Consider the following 13379-nt stretch of genomic DNA (forward strand, 5'->3'; position numbering starts at 1 on the left):
GCACTGCACATCCAGGCTGAGGCTATTGCCGGTCGCAGTATAACACCAGTATGTGTGTATATACTCTTCAGTGTAGTTTCCAGCCTCCTATCTGCTGGATCCTTGAGGGCGGCCGTATCAGGAGACGGCAACGCCACTTGCTTTGATAAACGTGTGAGCGCCTTATCCACCCTAGGGGGTGTTTCCCAGCGCGCCCTAACCTCTGGTGGGAAAGGGTATAATGCCAATAACTTCTTGGAAATTAGCAGTTTTCTATCTGGGTTAACCCACGCTTCATCACACACGTCATTCAATTCCTCTGATTCTGGAAAAGCTACAGGTAGTTTTTTCACCCCCCACATAATACCCCTTTTTGAGGTACCAGCAGTATCAGAGATCTGCAAAGCCTCCTTCATTGCCGTGATCATATAACGTGTGGCCCTATTGGAAAATACGTTTGTTTCTTCACCGTCGACACTAGATTCATCTGTGTCGGTACCCGTGTCGACTGACTGAGGTAAGGGACGTTTTACAGCCCCTGACGGTGTCTGAGACGCCTGAGCCGGTACTAACTGGTTTTCCGGCCGTCTCATTTCGTCAACTGACTTTTGTAATGTGCTAACATTATCACGTAATTCCATAACTAAAGCCATCCATTCCGGTGTCGACTCCCTAGGGGGTGACATCACCATTACCGGCAATTGCTCTGCCTCCACACCAACATCGTCCTCATACATGTCGACACACACGTACCGACACACAGCAGCCACACAGGGAATGCTCTAATCGAAGACAGGACCCTCTTAGCCCTTTGGGGAGACAGAGGGAGAGTTTGCCAGCACACACCAAAAGCGCTATAAATGTATATAAACAACCCTAGAAGGTGTTGTTTTTGATATAGGCGCTTTTAATATATCAATATCGCCAAATTATGCCCCCCTTCTCTTTGTTACCCTGTTTCTGTAGTGCAGTGCAGGGGAGAATCCTGGGAGCCTTCCTCACCAGCGGAGCTGAGCAGGAAAATGGCGCTGAGTGCTGAGGAGAATAAGCTCCGCCCCTTTTTCGGCGGGCTTTTCTCCCGGGTTTTAAGAAAACTGGCCTGGGTTAAATACATACATATAGCCTTAATGGCTATATGTGATGTATTTTTCGCCACTAAAGGTATTTAATATTGCTGCCCAGGGCGCCCCCAGCAGCGCCCTGCACCCTCCGTGACTGAATCAGTGAGACGTGTAGCAACAATGGCGCACAGCTGCAGTGCTGTGCGCTACCTTCATGAAGACTGAGGAGTCTTCTGCCGCCTGCTTTCCGGACCTCCGATCTTCAGCGTCTGTAAGGGGGGTCGGCGGCGCGGCTCCGGGACGAACCCCAGGATGACCTGTGTTCCGACTCCCTCTGGAGCTAAGTGTCCAGTAGCCTAAGACTCCAATCCATCCTGCACGCAGGTGAGTTGGAAATCTCTCCCCTAAGTCCCTCGATGCAGTGATCCTGTTGCCAGCAGGATTCACTGAGATTTAAACCTAAAAAAACTTTGTCTAAGCAGCTCTTTAGGAGAGCCACCTAGATTGCACCCTTCTCGGACGGGCACAAAAACCTAACTGAGGCTTGGAGGAGGGTCATAGGGGGAGGAGCCAGTACGCACCATGTGATCCTAAAAGCTTTATTTAGATGTGCCCTGTCTCCTGCGGAGCCCGCTATTCCCCATGGTCCTGACGGAGTCCCAGCATCCACTACGGACTATGAGAAATAGAATTATCGGTAAGTAAATTCTTATTTATTTATTTTTTTCATGACCTCCCCAGACCTAAAGTTTTGTATCTTAACCACCACTACATAATTGTGATCTTAAGATTCAGTTATGTAGTGATGGTCATGGCTGCAAAACTGTTTTATCCACATAGCTTCTGGTTGGCAGCCACCAGCACTGCTTTTGCCTATTACATTGACTGGAAGAGCAGGAGAGAAATGGAAGATGAGGAGGCAAAGGTGTGGTGCAAGTTGACAGTGGGTTGTGGGAGCAGTTGGGAGAAATGGGTAAACAGAATGAAAGGACAATGGGAGACATACGCACAAAGTAGGGAGGACAGAGAGGCCCACATAGGGAGACTGAAGCATATGCAAGTTGGAGAGAGACTAATACTAAGATGTCGACAGACACATCAAGGGAGAGCAGAGGAGAGGACAAATCTAAAGTTGGGGAATGGAGTAAGCGTTGGGTAGGGGAGGTCTGCCAGGACTTTGCGTGTAGGAAGTAAAATGGAGGGGATGACACACACTAACCTGCAAAGTTACTACAAACCCATGGAATACCTGCAAGTGCACTGTAATGCCCTGGGGGTCCGTGGCACCCAGTTTGGCAACCACTGGATAAAATGAATAATAAGAATTTACTTACCGATAATTCTATTTCTCGTAGTCCGTAGTGGATGCTGGGAACTCCGTAAGGACCATGGGGAATAGCGGCTCCGCAGGAGACTGGGCACAACTAAAGAAAGCTTTAGGACTACCTGGTGTGCACTGGCTCCTCCCACTATGACCCTCCTCCAGACCTCAGTTAGAATCTTGTGCCCGGCTGAGCTGGATGCACACTAGGGGCTCTCCTGAGCTCCTAGAAAAGAAAGTATATTTTAGGTTTTTTATTTTCAGTGAGATCTGCTGGCAACAGACTCACTGCTACGAGGGACTAAGGGGAGAAGAAGCGAACCTACCTGACTGGAGATAGTTTGGGCTTCTTAGGCTACTGGACACCATTAGCTCCAGAGGGATCGAACACAGGACCCGACCTCGATCGTTCGGTCCCGGAGCCGCGCCGCCGTCCCTCTTACAGAGCCAGAAGCATGAAGATGGTCCTGGAAATCGGCGGCAGAAGACTTCGGTTTTCAACAAGGTAGCGCACAGCACTGCAGCTGTGCGCCATTGCTCCTCATGCACACCTCACACTTCGGTCACTGATGGGCTCTGGGGGGGCGCCCTGAGCAGCAATATGAATACCTTGGCTGGCAAAAAATCACAATATACAGTCCCAGAGGCTATATATGTGATAAATACCCCTGCCAGAATCCATAAAAAAAGCGGGAGAAAAGTCAGCCGAAAAAGGGGCGGGGCTATCTCCCTCAGCACACTGGCGCCATTTTTTCTTCACAGTGCAGCTGGAAGACAGCTCCCCAGGCTCTCCCCTGTAGTTCTCCTGCGGAGCCCGCTATTCCCCATGGTCCTGACGGAGTCCCAGCATCCACTAGGACGTTAGAGAAAAAAGATTTTAAACCTACCGGTAAATCTTTTTCTCCTAGTCCGTAGAGGATGCTGGGGACTCCGTAAGGACCATGGGGTATAGCCGGGCTCCGCAGGAGACATGGGCACTTTAAGACCTTTTAATGGGCGTGAACTGGCTCCTCCCTCTATGCCCCTCCTCCAGACCTCAGTTATAGGAACTGTGCCCAGAGGAGACGGACATTTCGAGGAAAGGATTTTGTTAATTAAGGGTGAGATACATACCAGCTCACACCACAACACACCGTACAACCTGGGATATAACTAAACCAGTTAACAGTATGAACAATTAAGATCAGCAACAGGTTGATCTGAACTGCAACACAACCCTTGTGTAGACTTATCAATAACTATGTACAAGTACTGCAGATTTATTCCGCACTGGGACGGGCGCCCAGCATCCTCTACGGACTAGGAGAAAAAGATTTACCGGTAGGTTTAAAATCTTATTTTCTCTTATGTCCTAGAGGATGCTGGGGACTCCGTAAGGACCATGGGGTTTATACCAAAGCTCCAGACCGGGCGGGAGAGTGCGAAGGACTCTGCAGCACCGATTGAGCAAAAGAGAGGTCCTCATCAGCCAGGGTATCAAACTTATAGAATTTTGCAAAAGTGTTTGAACCCGACCAAGTAGCTGCTCGGCAAAGCTGTAACGCCAGACGCCTCGGGCAGCCGCCCAAGAAGAGCCTACCTTCCTAGTGGAATGGGTCTTTACCGATTTTGGTAACCGCAATCCAGCCATAGAATGAGCCTGCTGAATCGTGTTACAGATCCAGCGTGCGATAGTCTGCTTGGAAGCAGGAGCGCCAACCTTGTTGACTCCATATAAGATAAACAGAGCCTCCGTTTTCCTAATACGAGCCGTCCTGGCTACATACATTTTTAAAGCCCTGACTACATCAAGGTACTTGGAATCCTCCAAGACATCCGTAGCCACCGGCACTACAATAGGTTGGTTCATGTGAAACGACGAAACCACCTTAGGTAGAAATTGTGGACGAGTTCTCAATTCCGCTCTATCCATATGGAAAATCAGATAGGGGCTCTTGTAAGACAAGGCTGCCAATTCGGACACCCTCCTTGCAGATGCCAAGGCCAATAACATGACCACTTTCCAAGTGAGAAATTTTAACTCAACAGATTGAAGTGGTTCAAACCAGTGTGATTTAAGGAACTGTAACACCACATTAAGGTCCCATGGGGCCACTGGGGGCACAAAAGGAGGTTGGATGTGCAGTACTCCCTTCACAAAAGTCTGCACTTCTGGAAGAGAGGCCAATTCCTTCTGAAAAAATATTGATAAGGCTGAAATCTGCACCTAAAAGAAGCCTAACTTTAGGCCCATAGCCAGCCCCGCCTGAAGAAAATGGAGAAAACGACCCAGCTGAAAAACCTCCGTAGGAGCATTCTTGGATTTACACCAAGACACATACTTCCTCCAGATACGGTGATAATGCTTCGCCGTTACCCCCTTCCTAGCTTTAAGCAGAGTAGGGATGACCTCCCCTGGAATACCTTTCCTAGCTAGGATTTGGTGTTCAACCGCCATGCCGTCAAACGTAACCGCGGTAAGTCTTGGAAAACACACGGCCCCTGTTGTAACAGGTCCTCTCTTAGAGGAAGAGGCCAAGGATCTTCTGTGAGCATTTCCTGAAGATCTGGATACCAGGCCCTTCGAGGCCAGTCTGGAACAATGAATATCGTTTGAACTCTTGTTCTTCTTATAATCCTCAATATCTTTGGGATGAGTGGAAGTGGAGGGAACACGTAGACCGACTGATACACCCAAGGTGTCACTAGTGCGTCTACTGCTATTGCTTGAGGGTTCCTCGACCTGGAACAATACGTCCAAAGCTTTTTGTTGAGGCGTGACGCCATCATGTCTATTTGAGGGAGTCCCCAACCGTTTGTCACTTCTGCAAAGACCTCTTGATGAAGCCCCCACTCTCCTGAATGGAGATCGTGTCTGCTGAGGAAGTCTGCTTCCCAGTTGTCCACTCCCGGGATGAAAACGGCTGACAGAGCGCTTACATGATTTTCCGCCCAGCAAAGAATCCTGGTGGCTTCCGCCATCGCTGCTCTGCTTCTTGTTCTGCCCTGGCGGTTTACATGTGCCACGGCTGTGATGTTGTCTGACTGGATCAGTACAGGTAGGTTGCGAAGAAGATGCTCCGCCTGTCTCAGGCCGTTGTATATGGCCCTCAATTCCAGCACATTTATGTGCAGACAAGCCTCCTGGCTTGACCATATTCCCTGAAAATTTTTTCCTTGTGTGACCGCTCCCCAGCCTCGGAGGCTCGCGTCCGTGGTTACCAGAACCCAATCCTGGATTCATAACCTGCGACCCTCTAGGAGGTGAGCACTGTGGAGCCACCACAGGAGAGATATCCTGGCCCTGGGGGACAGGCTTATCATCTGATGCATTTGGAGACGGGACCCTGACCATTTGTCCAGTAGGTGCCACTGAAAAGTTCTTGCATGGAACCTGCCAAACAGAATGGCCTCGTAGGCCGCCACCATCTTTCCCAACACTCTAGTGCATTGATGAATCAACACTCTTTTTGGTTTCAGCAGAACCCTGACCATGTTCTGGAGTTCCAGAGGTTTTTCCAATGGGAGAAAACCCCTCTGCCGTTCCGTGTCCAGAATCATGCCCAAAAACGACAGTCGAGTTGTCGGCATCAACTGTGACTTTGGCAAATTTAATAGCCAGCCGTGTTGTTGTAGTACCCTCAGATAGAGTGCCACGCGTTTCAGTAACTGGTCTCTTGATCTCGCCTTTATCAGGAAATCGTCCAAGTACGGGATAATTGTGACACCTTGCTTGCGCAGGAGTACCATCATTTCCGCCATTACCTTGGTGAAAATGCTCGGGCCTGTGGAAAGCCCAAACGGCAACGTCTGAAATTGGTAATGACAATCCTGCACAGCGAATCTCAGGAACGCCTGATGAGGAGGATATATGGGGACATGAAGGTATGCATCCTTTATGTCTAGTGACACCATAAAATCCCCCCCGTCCAGACTGGAAATCACTGCCCGGAGAGATTCCATCTTGAATTTGAATCTTTTCAAATACAGGTTTAGGGATTTTAGGTTCAGAATTGGTCTGACCGCGCCGTCTGGCTTCGGGACCACAAATAGAGTTGAATAAAACCCCTTTCCCTGTTGCAACAGGGGAACCGTGATAATCACTTGCTGTTGACACAGCTTTTGTATCGCGGCTGAAACTATTTCTCTCTCTGGGAGAGAAGCTGGTAAGGCCGATTTGAAAAATCAGTTTGGAGGCACGTCTTCGAACTCCAGTCTGTATCCTTGGGTTACAATGTCTAGCACCGAAGGATCCAAGTTCGAATGAATCCAGACCTGGCTGAAGAGCTGAAGACGTGCCCCCACCGGTGCGGACTCCCGGAGCGGAGCCCCAGCGTCATGCGGTGGATTTGGTAGAGGCCGGAGAGGACTTCTGCTCCTGGGAACTAGCCGCAGCTGGTTTTCTTTTCCCTCTACCCTTGCCTCTGGCGAGGAAGGATGATCCACGTCCCTTTCTGAATTTATGAGACCGAAAGGACTGCATCTGGTATAGAGGCGTTTTCTTTTGCTGTGAGGGAACAAAAGGCAAAAAAGAAGACTTACCCCCGGTAGCTGTGGAAACCAGGTCCGCGAGGCCGTCCCCAAACTAAAGTTCACCCTTGTAAGGCAAGGCCTCCATAAGTCTCTTGGAGTCAGCATCAGCAGTCCATTGACGGGTCCACAACGCCCTCCTAGCTGAAAATGCCATGGCATTGGCCCTTGATCCCAAGAAGCCAATATCTCTCGCAGCCTTCCTTAGGTATAACGCTGCGTCCTTGATGTGACCCAATGTCAACAATACACTCTCCCTGTCGAGGGTGTCCATGTCAGATGACAAGTTATCTGCCCATCCTGCAATCGAGCTACTCACCCATGCCGACGCTACCACCGGTCTGAGCAGGGTTCCCGTAGTCGCATAAAATCGATTTCAAGGTAGTTTCCTGCCTGTGATCCGCAGGACCCTTTAGTGTCGCCGTGTCCGGAGACGGTAGGGCCACCTTTTTGGATAAACGCGTCAAAGCCTTATCTACCATGGGTGATGATTCCCACTGTAACCTGTCCTGTGAGGGGAAAGGATACGCCATAGCAATTCTCTTAGGAATCTGCAGTCTTTTGTCTGGAGTTTCCCAAGCTTTTTCAAATAGAGCGTTCAGCTCATGGGATGGGGGAAATGTTACCTCAGGTTTCTTCCCCTTAAACATACAGACCCGTGTGTCAGGGACAGAAGGGTCCTCTGTGATATGTAATACATCTTTTATTGCAATAATCATGTACTGAATACTCTTGGCCACCCTTGGGTGTAACCGAGCGTCATCATAGTCGACACTGGAGTCGGAATCCGTGTCGGTATCAGTGTCTGCTATCTGGGTAAAGGGACGTTTCTGGGACCCTGATGGGTTCTGTGACACATTAATATCCATGGATGGTCTCCATGCTTGGTTCTGGGACTCAGATTTGTCCAACCTTTTATGTAATAAAGCCACACTTGCATTCAAAACATTCCACATGTCTACCCAATCAGCAGTGCCGACGGAGTCACTATTACATTCTGCTCTGCATCCTCTCTGGAAGAGCCTTCCGCCTCAGACATGTCGACACACACGTACTGACACCCCCACACACACTGGGATATAGGGGACAGACCCACAATAAGGTCCTTTAGAGAGACAGAGAGGGAGTTTGCCAGCTCACACCCAGCGCCACTGCGGTCTGAAACATTAATAATGTCCCAGACCTGTAAGCGCTTTCTGTATCACACTAGCACCAAATTAATGGTATGCAGTATCTATGCGTGCCAGTGAACTTTTATGAGGTAATTATTGCTGCCCAGGGCGCCCCCCACCCTGCATCCTGCACCCTTGCTGTGCCTCGTGCGTGTGTGGGAGCAATGGCGCGCAGCGCAACCGCTGCGCGGTACCTCACAAAGATCTGAAGTCTTCTGCCGCCTTTGAAGTCTTCTTGCTTCTCATACTCACCCGACTTCTATCTTCCGACTCTGTGAGGAGGACAGCGGCGCGGCTCTGAGACGAACAGCTAGGGGTAATGGTGTCCAGTAGCCTAAGAAGCAGAGCCTAACAGTAAAGTAGGTCTACTTCTCTCTCCTCAGTCCCACGAAGCAGGGAGCCTGTTGCCAGCAGTGCTCCCTGAAAATAAAAAACCTAACAAAGTCTTTTTCCAGAGAAACTCAGTAGAGCTCCCCTAGTGCGCGACCAGTCTCCTCTGGGCACAGAATCCAACTGAGGTCTGGAGGAGGGGCATAGAGGGAGGAGCCAGTTTACGACCATTAAAAGGTCTTAAAGTGCCCATGTCTCCTGCGGAGCCCGTCTATACCCCATGGTCCTTACGGAGTCCCCAGCATCCTCTAGGACGTAAGAGAAATGCTGAAACTCTGGGGCATTATGATTCAAGAAAATTTGAGAACCACTGAACCTCTAAACCAAGCCTCAAGCAACTGTTATTCAATCAACCATACAAATGAGTGGCTAAATCAAATGACATCCAATAGTCTAATTTGTTAATCATCCAGATTACTTCATTGCAATCTAACAGAAATATGCCCAAGTATAAATTAGGAGCAGTGAATACTCAAGAGGAAATGGTCACGCCTCCCTGGCAGTACAGACCATGGAGTTGGTCATTTTATTTGTTGGAGACTTGTTATAAACTCCATCCTGAATACAAACTAGACACAGTAGAGTACTTGTTTGTGGGGAAGGATCGGTATTCTTCCATCTGCGAGCAATTTTATATTATGCTGTGTTCTGGGGTTAAGTAGCATCTAGTAAGAATTTTATATGAGTTTTCACTTAATCATGCGACTCCTGTAGCCAAGAAAATAAATTCTAAACGATAAGTGAACATCTTACTTGTTGTCTGATCCTTGTATTCCACCTAATATAGTAATTGACCCAGAGCTCCAGGTGGCGCATGCTTGCCACAGGATACAACACTCTATTCAACTCCTTGGTGTAAAAGGGATTTATATACTTTGACTTTTCACTGTTCATCCAAGACCACAGAGATGGTGTCTTCTCCCTCAGTTTCTGGAATTAAAGAAAGATAAAAATAACTATATAGTGTGACTATACTAATACAGTGTAATTGCAAACAAAATGTTACAAGCTGTATTGTCATATGGTACAATGCAATACTTAACATTAATTGTAGCGTCTTATCCTCCAGGTTTAAGGATAAAATGTCTAGTTCAATAAAACTAATATTATATATGCAAACTTCTGGCTAGAAACTATTCTTCTATCACCAATATTTTCCAGCTATTATATCACTTAAAATCTAGACTTTGTAAAATCAGTGTCTACTACTACAGGTACTACTACTTTTTTTGTTCTACAAAGCCAATTTTTTCCCCCCATTACTAGCTTATTATAAACTTATTAGAAACATTCATAGGTGGCAAAAATAAACATAACAGGGCACAGGAAATCTCACCTCTTTTTCACGAATGGACTCACAGTTAAACAAGAAAGAGCCGAATCGGCAGCTGTAAAGATGATCTAGAATCGTGATCAGAAAAAGCTCATTGAATTCAAACGCTGTTGGAAACTGGAAAAAACAGAAAACCGTAAAGGAGGAGAATCATGGTGTCGAAGAGATAGACTTGGTATTTTCATATATTATATAGATAAAAATAAAATAAAAAAAATAACATATTATATATATATATATATTTCCATATAGGTGTCCGCACTCACATCCAATTGTAGATCATCTCAGAGGTGCTCCTTAAGGTAATACTGGAGGCTTTACCAATAATATAAATGTAAAAAGTCCATGGGTTGGACAGAGGGCATTCACCATCCAATAAATATTTTCAAACTTTTATTCAGACATCAGTGTCAGCAAATATATGTCGTCGTTTCGACACTATAGGGTCATTCTCAAGACAGCCAAATGAGACATCCTCACAGCATGCAAGTTGTAGGCATACTGAGAAACCTCCCAGGCTCCATTATAAAGCAAGCAACAATTACTCAATAAGATTAATTACAATTACCAATTAAACAACTTCAGATATAAATACTCCATGATCTACACAAATATAGAATCCATTGTCACTGGGCTAGACATTAAAGCATCAATTTAATACAGCCATAAACATATATTATTCACATATAAAGCACTACAGCACCATTAATACCTAATTGGTGAGCAACCGATCTATTAAATCACCTGTGTCTGCATTAGTTTCAGCAAAACCTAGTATACAAGGCAGCACTATAGAGCGCTTTAGCCACTGGCCGGAAGTACGCAAACGATCACATGGCAGAATCGGAAGTATGCTTTCCACCACGTTCTTTTCAATACAACCAAACATGTACTATATACACCTGCCACAGGGTAAACGTATCCACAACTAGTCACAATAACTGTCAGTCTACTCACCAGTGCCCTATCCGATAATAGATGTAATATAAGTGCATACAGCCTGCCAGAAGTACATCAGCGGATATGAAACTATACGTTCCACTAAATGCGGGGCTTGCGTTCCATTACATGGCAACACCACTAATCAGATGCCAAATAACTTTTATTGATATATTATTACAATAATATTATCTTTAGTAATATCTTCACAGGTCTAGTGACATATCAACCACATATGTTAATAAATACTTCATGATTGTAGATGAAAATTATTCAGCCACAACATCGCCTATATACAATTTAATTGAAGACGACATCAATACCCATGGCATCAAACGGGGAGTTATGTAATATATGGAAGTAAAAGTTTAGCATATACATCTAAATTTCAATGCAAATTAAATATACTAAATATTCATATCATAGCGACCTATCAATCAATGTCTGTCCCATGGTTGGATGGTGCGTGCCCTCTGTCCAACCCATGAACTTTTTACATACTATATGATATATATATATATATATATATATATATATATATATATATATATATATATATATATATATGATAAATACACACACATACATACATATAAAGTGTGTGTGCATGTATAAATATATTATATATATATCTCTCCACAAACACTCTCCTCCTGCGCTAATTGGTTTCAAAATAGGCGATTAGGTATAGCTATCTCTAGGATGGGCTGCCTGGTTCCTCTGAGTTCCTTGTTAGGAGGAACTGAGCAAAGAAAATAGAGTATAGAAAAAGAGGAAAAATGGCGCCCCAGGGGTTTACAAATACCCTTATACAAAGACTATTGCTTAACAGGATTTGAAATCAATATTTATACAGGTTTTTAAAACACATAACGGACTGTACTTTTCATAAAAATTTATTAAAACAATTATACAGAAACATGAAGTATATCCATCATTATTACATGTACATTATGATGTAGTTTCTCCTACAGAAATCCATTAATGGGATATGGAGGAAAGAAGGCAACCTTTCTGTTGTATCCTTATTCTTCCTCATTAAATATTCGGAGATAACATCAACAAGAAATACAGTAACCCAACGCGTTTCGTATAGGGACTAGACTTCATCAGGGGTGCGTCTTAGATAATAATGTCTATCCAAAAGAGTGATAGGCCTAGATCATTGGCCGAATAGGTTCATACGTGGGCTTCCAAACATCAATGAAGCGTGAAATAAGGGCATAAAGTCAGCCTCGTGAATCTGGTAACTCAGATTACAAAGAGCTCAAAAGGGAAGCATTTGTATGAAAAAAAAAGGAATCGGCAACTTTATGCACACATGGAGGACCTCAGAAGTCACAATACAGGTGAAAAATGCAGATATCTATACAGAGTCCTTATGGTATCCTATGGATAAGATACCTTCCAAATAGTGATCAGCAGTGAGCCAGTGCATGATCACTGGCTCACTGCTGATCACGATTTGGAAGATATCATATCCATAGGATACCATAAGGACTCTGTATAGATTTCTGCATTTTTCACCTGTATTGTAACTTCTGAGGTCCTCCATGTGTGCATGAAGTTGCCGATTCCTCTTTTTTTCATACGAATGCTTCCCTTTTGAGCTCTTCGTAATCTGAGTTACCAGATTCACGAGGCTGACTTTATGCCCTTATTTCACGCCTCATTGATGTTTGGAAGCCCACGTATGAACCTATTCGGCCAATGATCTAGGCCTATCACTCTTTTGGATAGACATTATTATCTAAGACGCACCCCTGATGAAGTCTAGTTCCTAGACGAAACGCGTTGGGTTACTGTATTTCTTGTTGATGTTATCTCCGAATATTTAATGAGGAAGAATAAGGATACAACAGAAAGGTTGCCTTCTTTCCTCCATATCCCATTGATGGATTTCTGTAGGAGAAACTACATCATAATGTACATGTAATAATGATGGATATACTTCATGTTTCTGTATAATTGTTTTAATAAATTTTTATGAAAAGTACAGTCCGTTATGTGTTTTAAAAACCTGTATAAATATTGATTGCAAATCCTGTTAAGCAATAGTCTTTGTATAAGGGTATTTGTAAACCCCTGGGGCGCCATTTTTCCTCTTTTTCTATATAATATATATATATATATATATGCAAAGTTGGAACGCACACAGTTCTGGTAGGGTGCTCGGTCACCAATAACATCCAGATCTTTTGTGAAATAGTCCACATAAACCAGCACACCTTGATTAGTAGCAAACAATGTTTACTGAATTTTCATTTTAAAATGCAACGTGCAAACATAAGTGCATAATGCTGTACAAAGCAAATACTTAGCAGCTTAATTCATTGCGGCAGCTCCAGCTCCAACAGCTGTTTCTGTGCCTCAGCACCTTCGTCAGGGAAGGACAAGCAGTGTCGTCCACAAAAAGGGTGGACGACAGGATAAAGCACCTAAGTCTGACACCCTTCTAGCAGAGGCAATAGCCAGCAGAAACAGGACCTTGGCTGTGAGCCATTTAAAGTCCACTGACTCAAGAGGTTCAAAAGGAGACTCTTGCAGGGCATTCAGGACAACAGACAAATTCCATGGAGCCATAGGAGGGACATAGGGAGGCTGAATCTGCAGCACGCCCTGAGTGAATGTATGAACGTCAGGTATAGATGGATTTTTTCTCTGAAACCACACTG

The 13379-nt window shown here is 45.2% G+C and overlaps 1 protein-coding gene across 2 annotated transcripts in view; it reads right to left on the reverse strand.

The window, feature by feature from the left end:
* Positions 1-13379, reverse strand: part of MTM1 (myotubularin 1) — a 293065-nt gene that overhangs the window by 13008 nt on the left and 266678 nt on the right. For both annotated transcript variants that reach the window (XM_063937383.1, XM_063937384.1), the window contains 2 exons: positions 9769-9882; positions 9186-9362 (listed from right to left, as the gene is read on the reverse strand). In XM_063937383.1, coding sequence (XP_063793453.1) covers positions 9186-9362; positions 9769-9882 — 291 coding nt within the window. The remainder of the gene's footprint in view (positions 1-9185; positions 9363-9768; positions 9883-13379) is intronic.

The sequence above is a fragment of the Pseudophryne corroboree genome, chromosome 8 (assembly GCF_028390025.1).
Source record: "Pseudophryne corroboree isolate aPseCor3 chromosome 8, aPseCor3.hap2, whole genome shotgun sequence".
NCBI lineage: Eukaryota > Metazoa > Chordata > Amphibia > Anura > Myobatrachidae > Pseudophryne > Pseudophryne corroboree.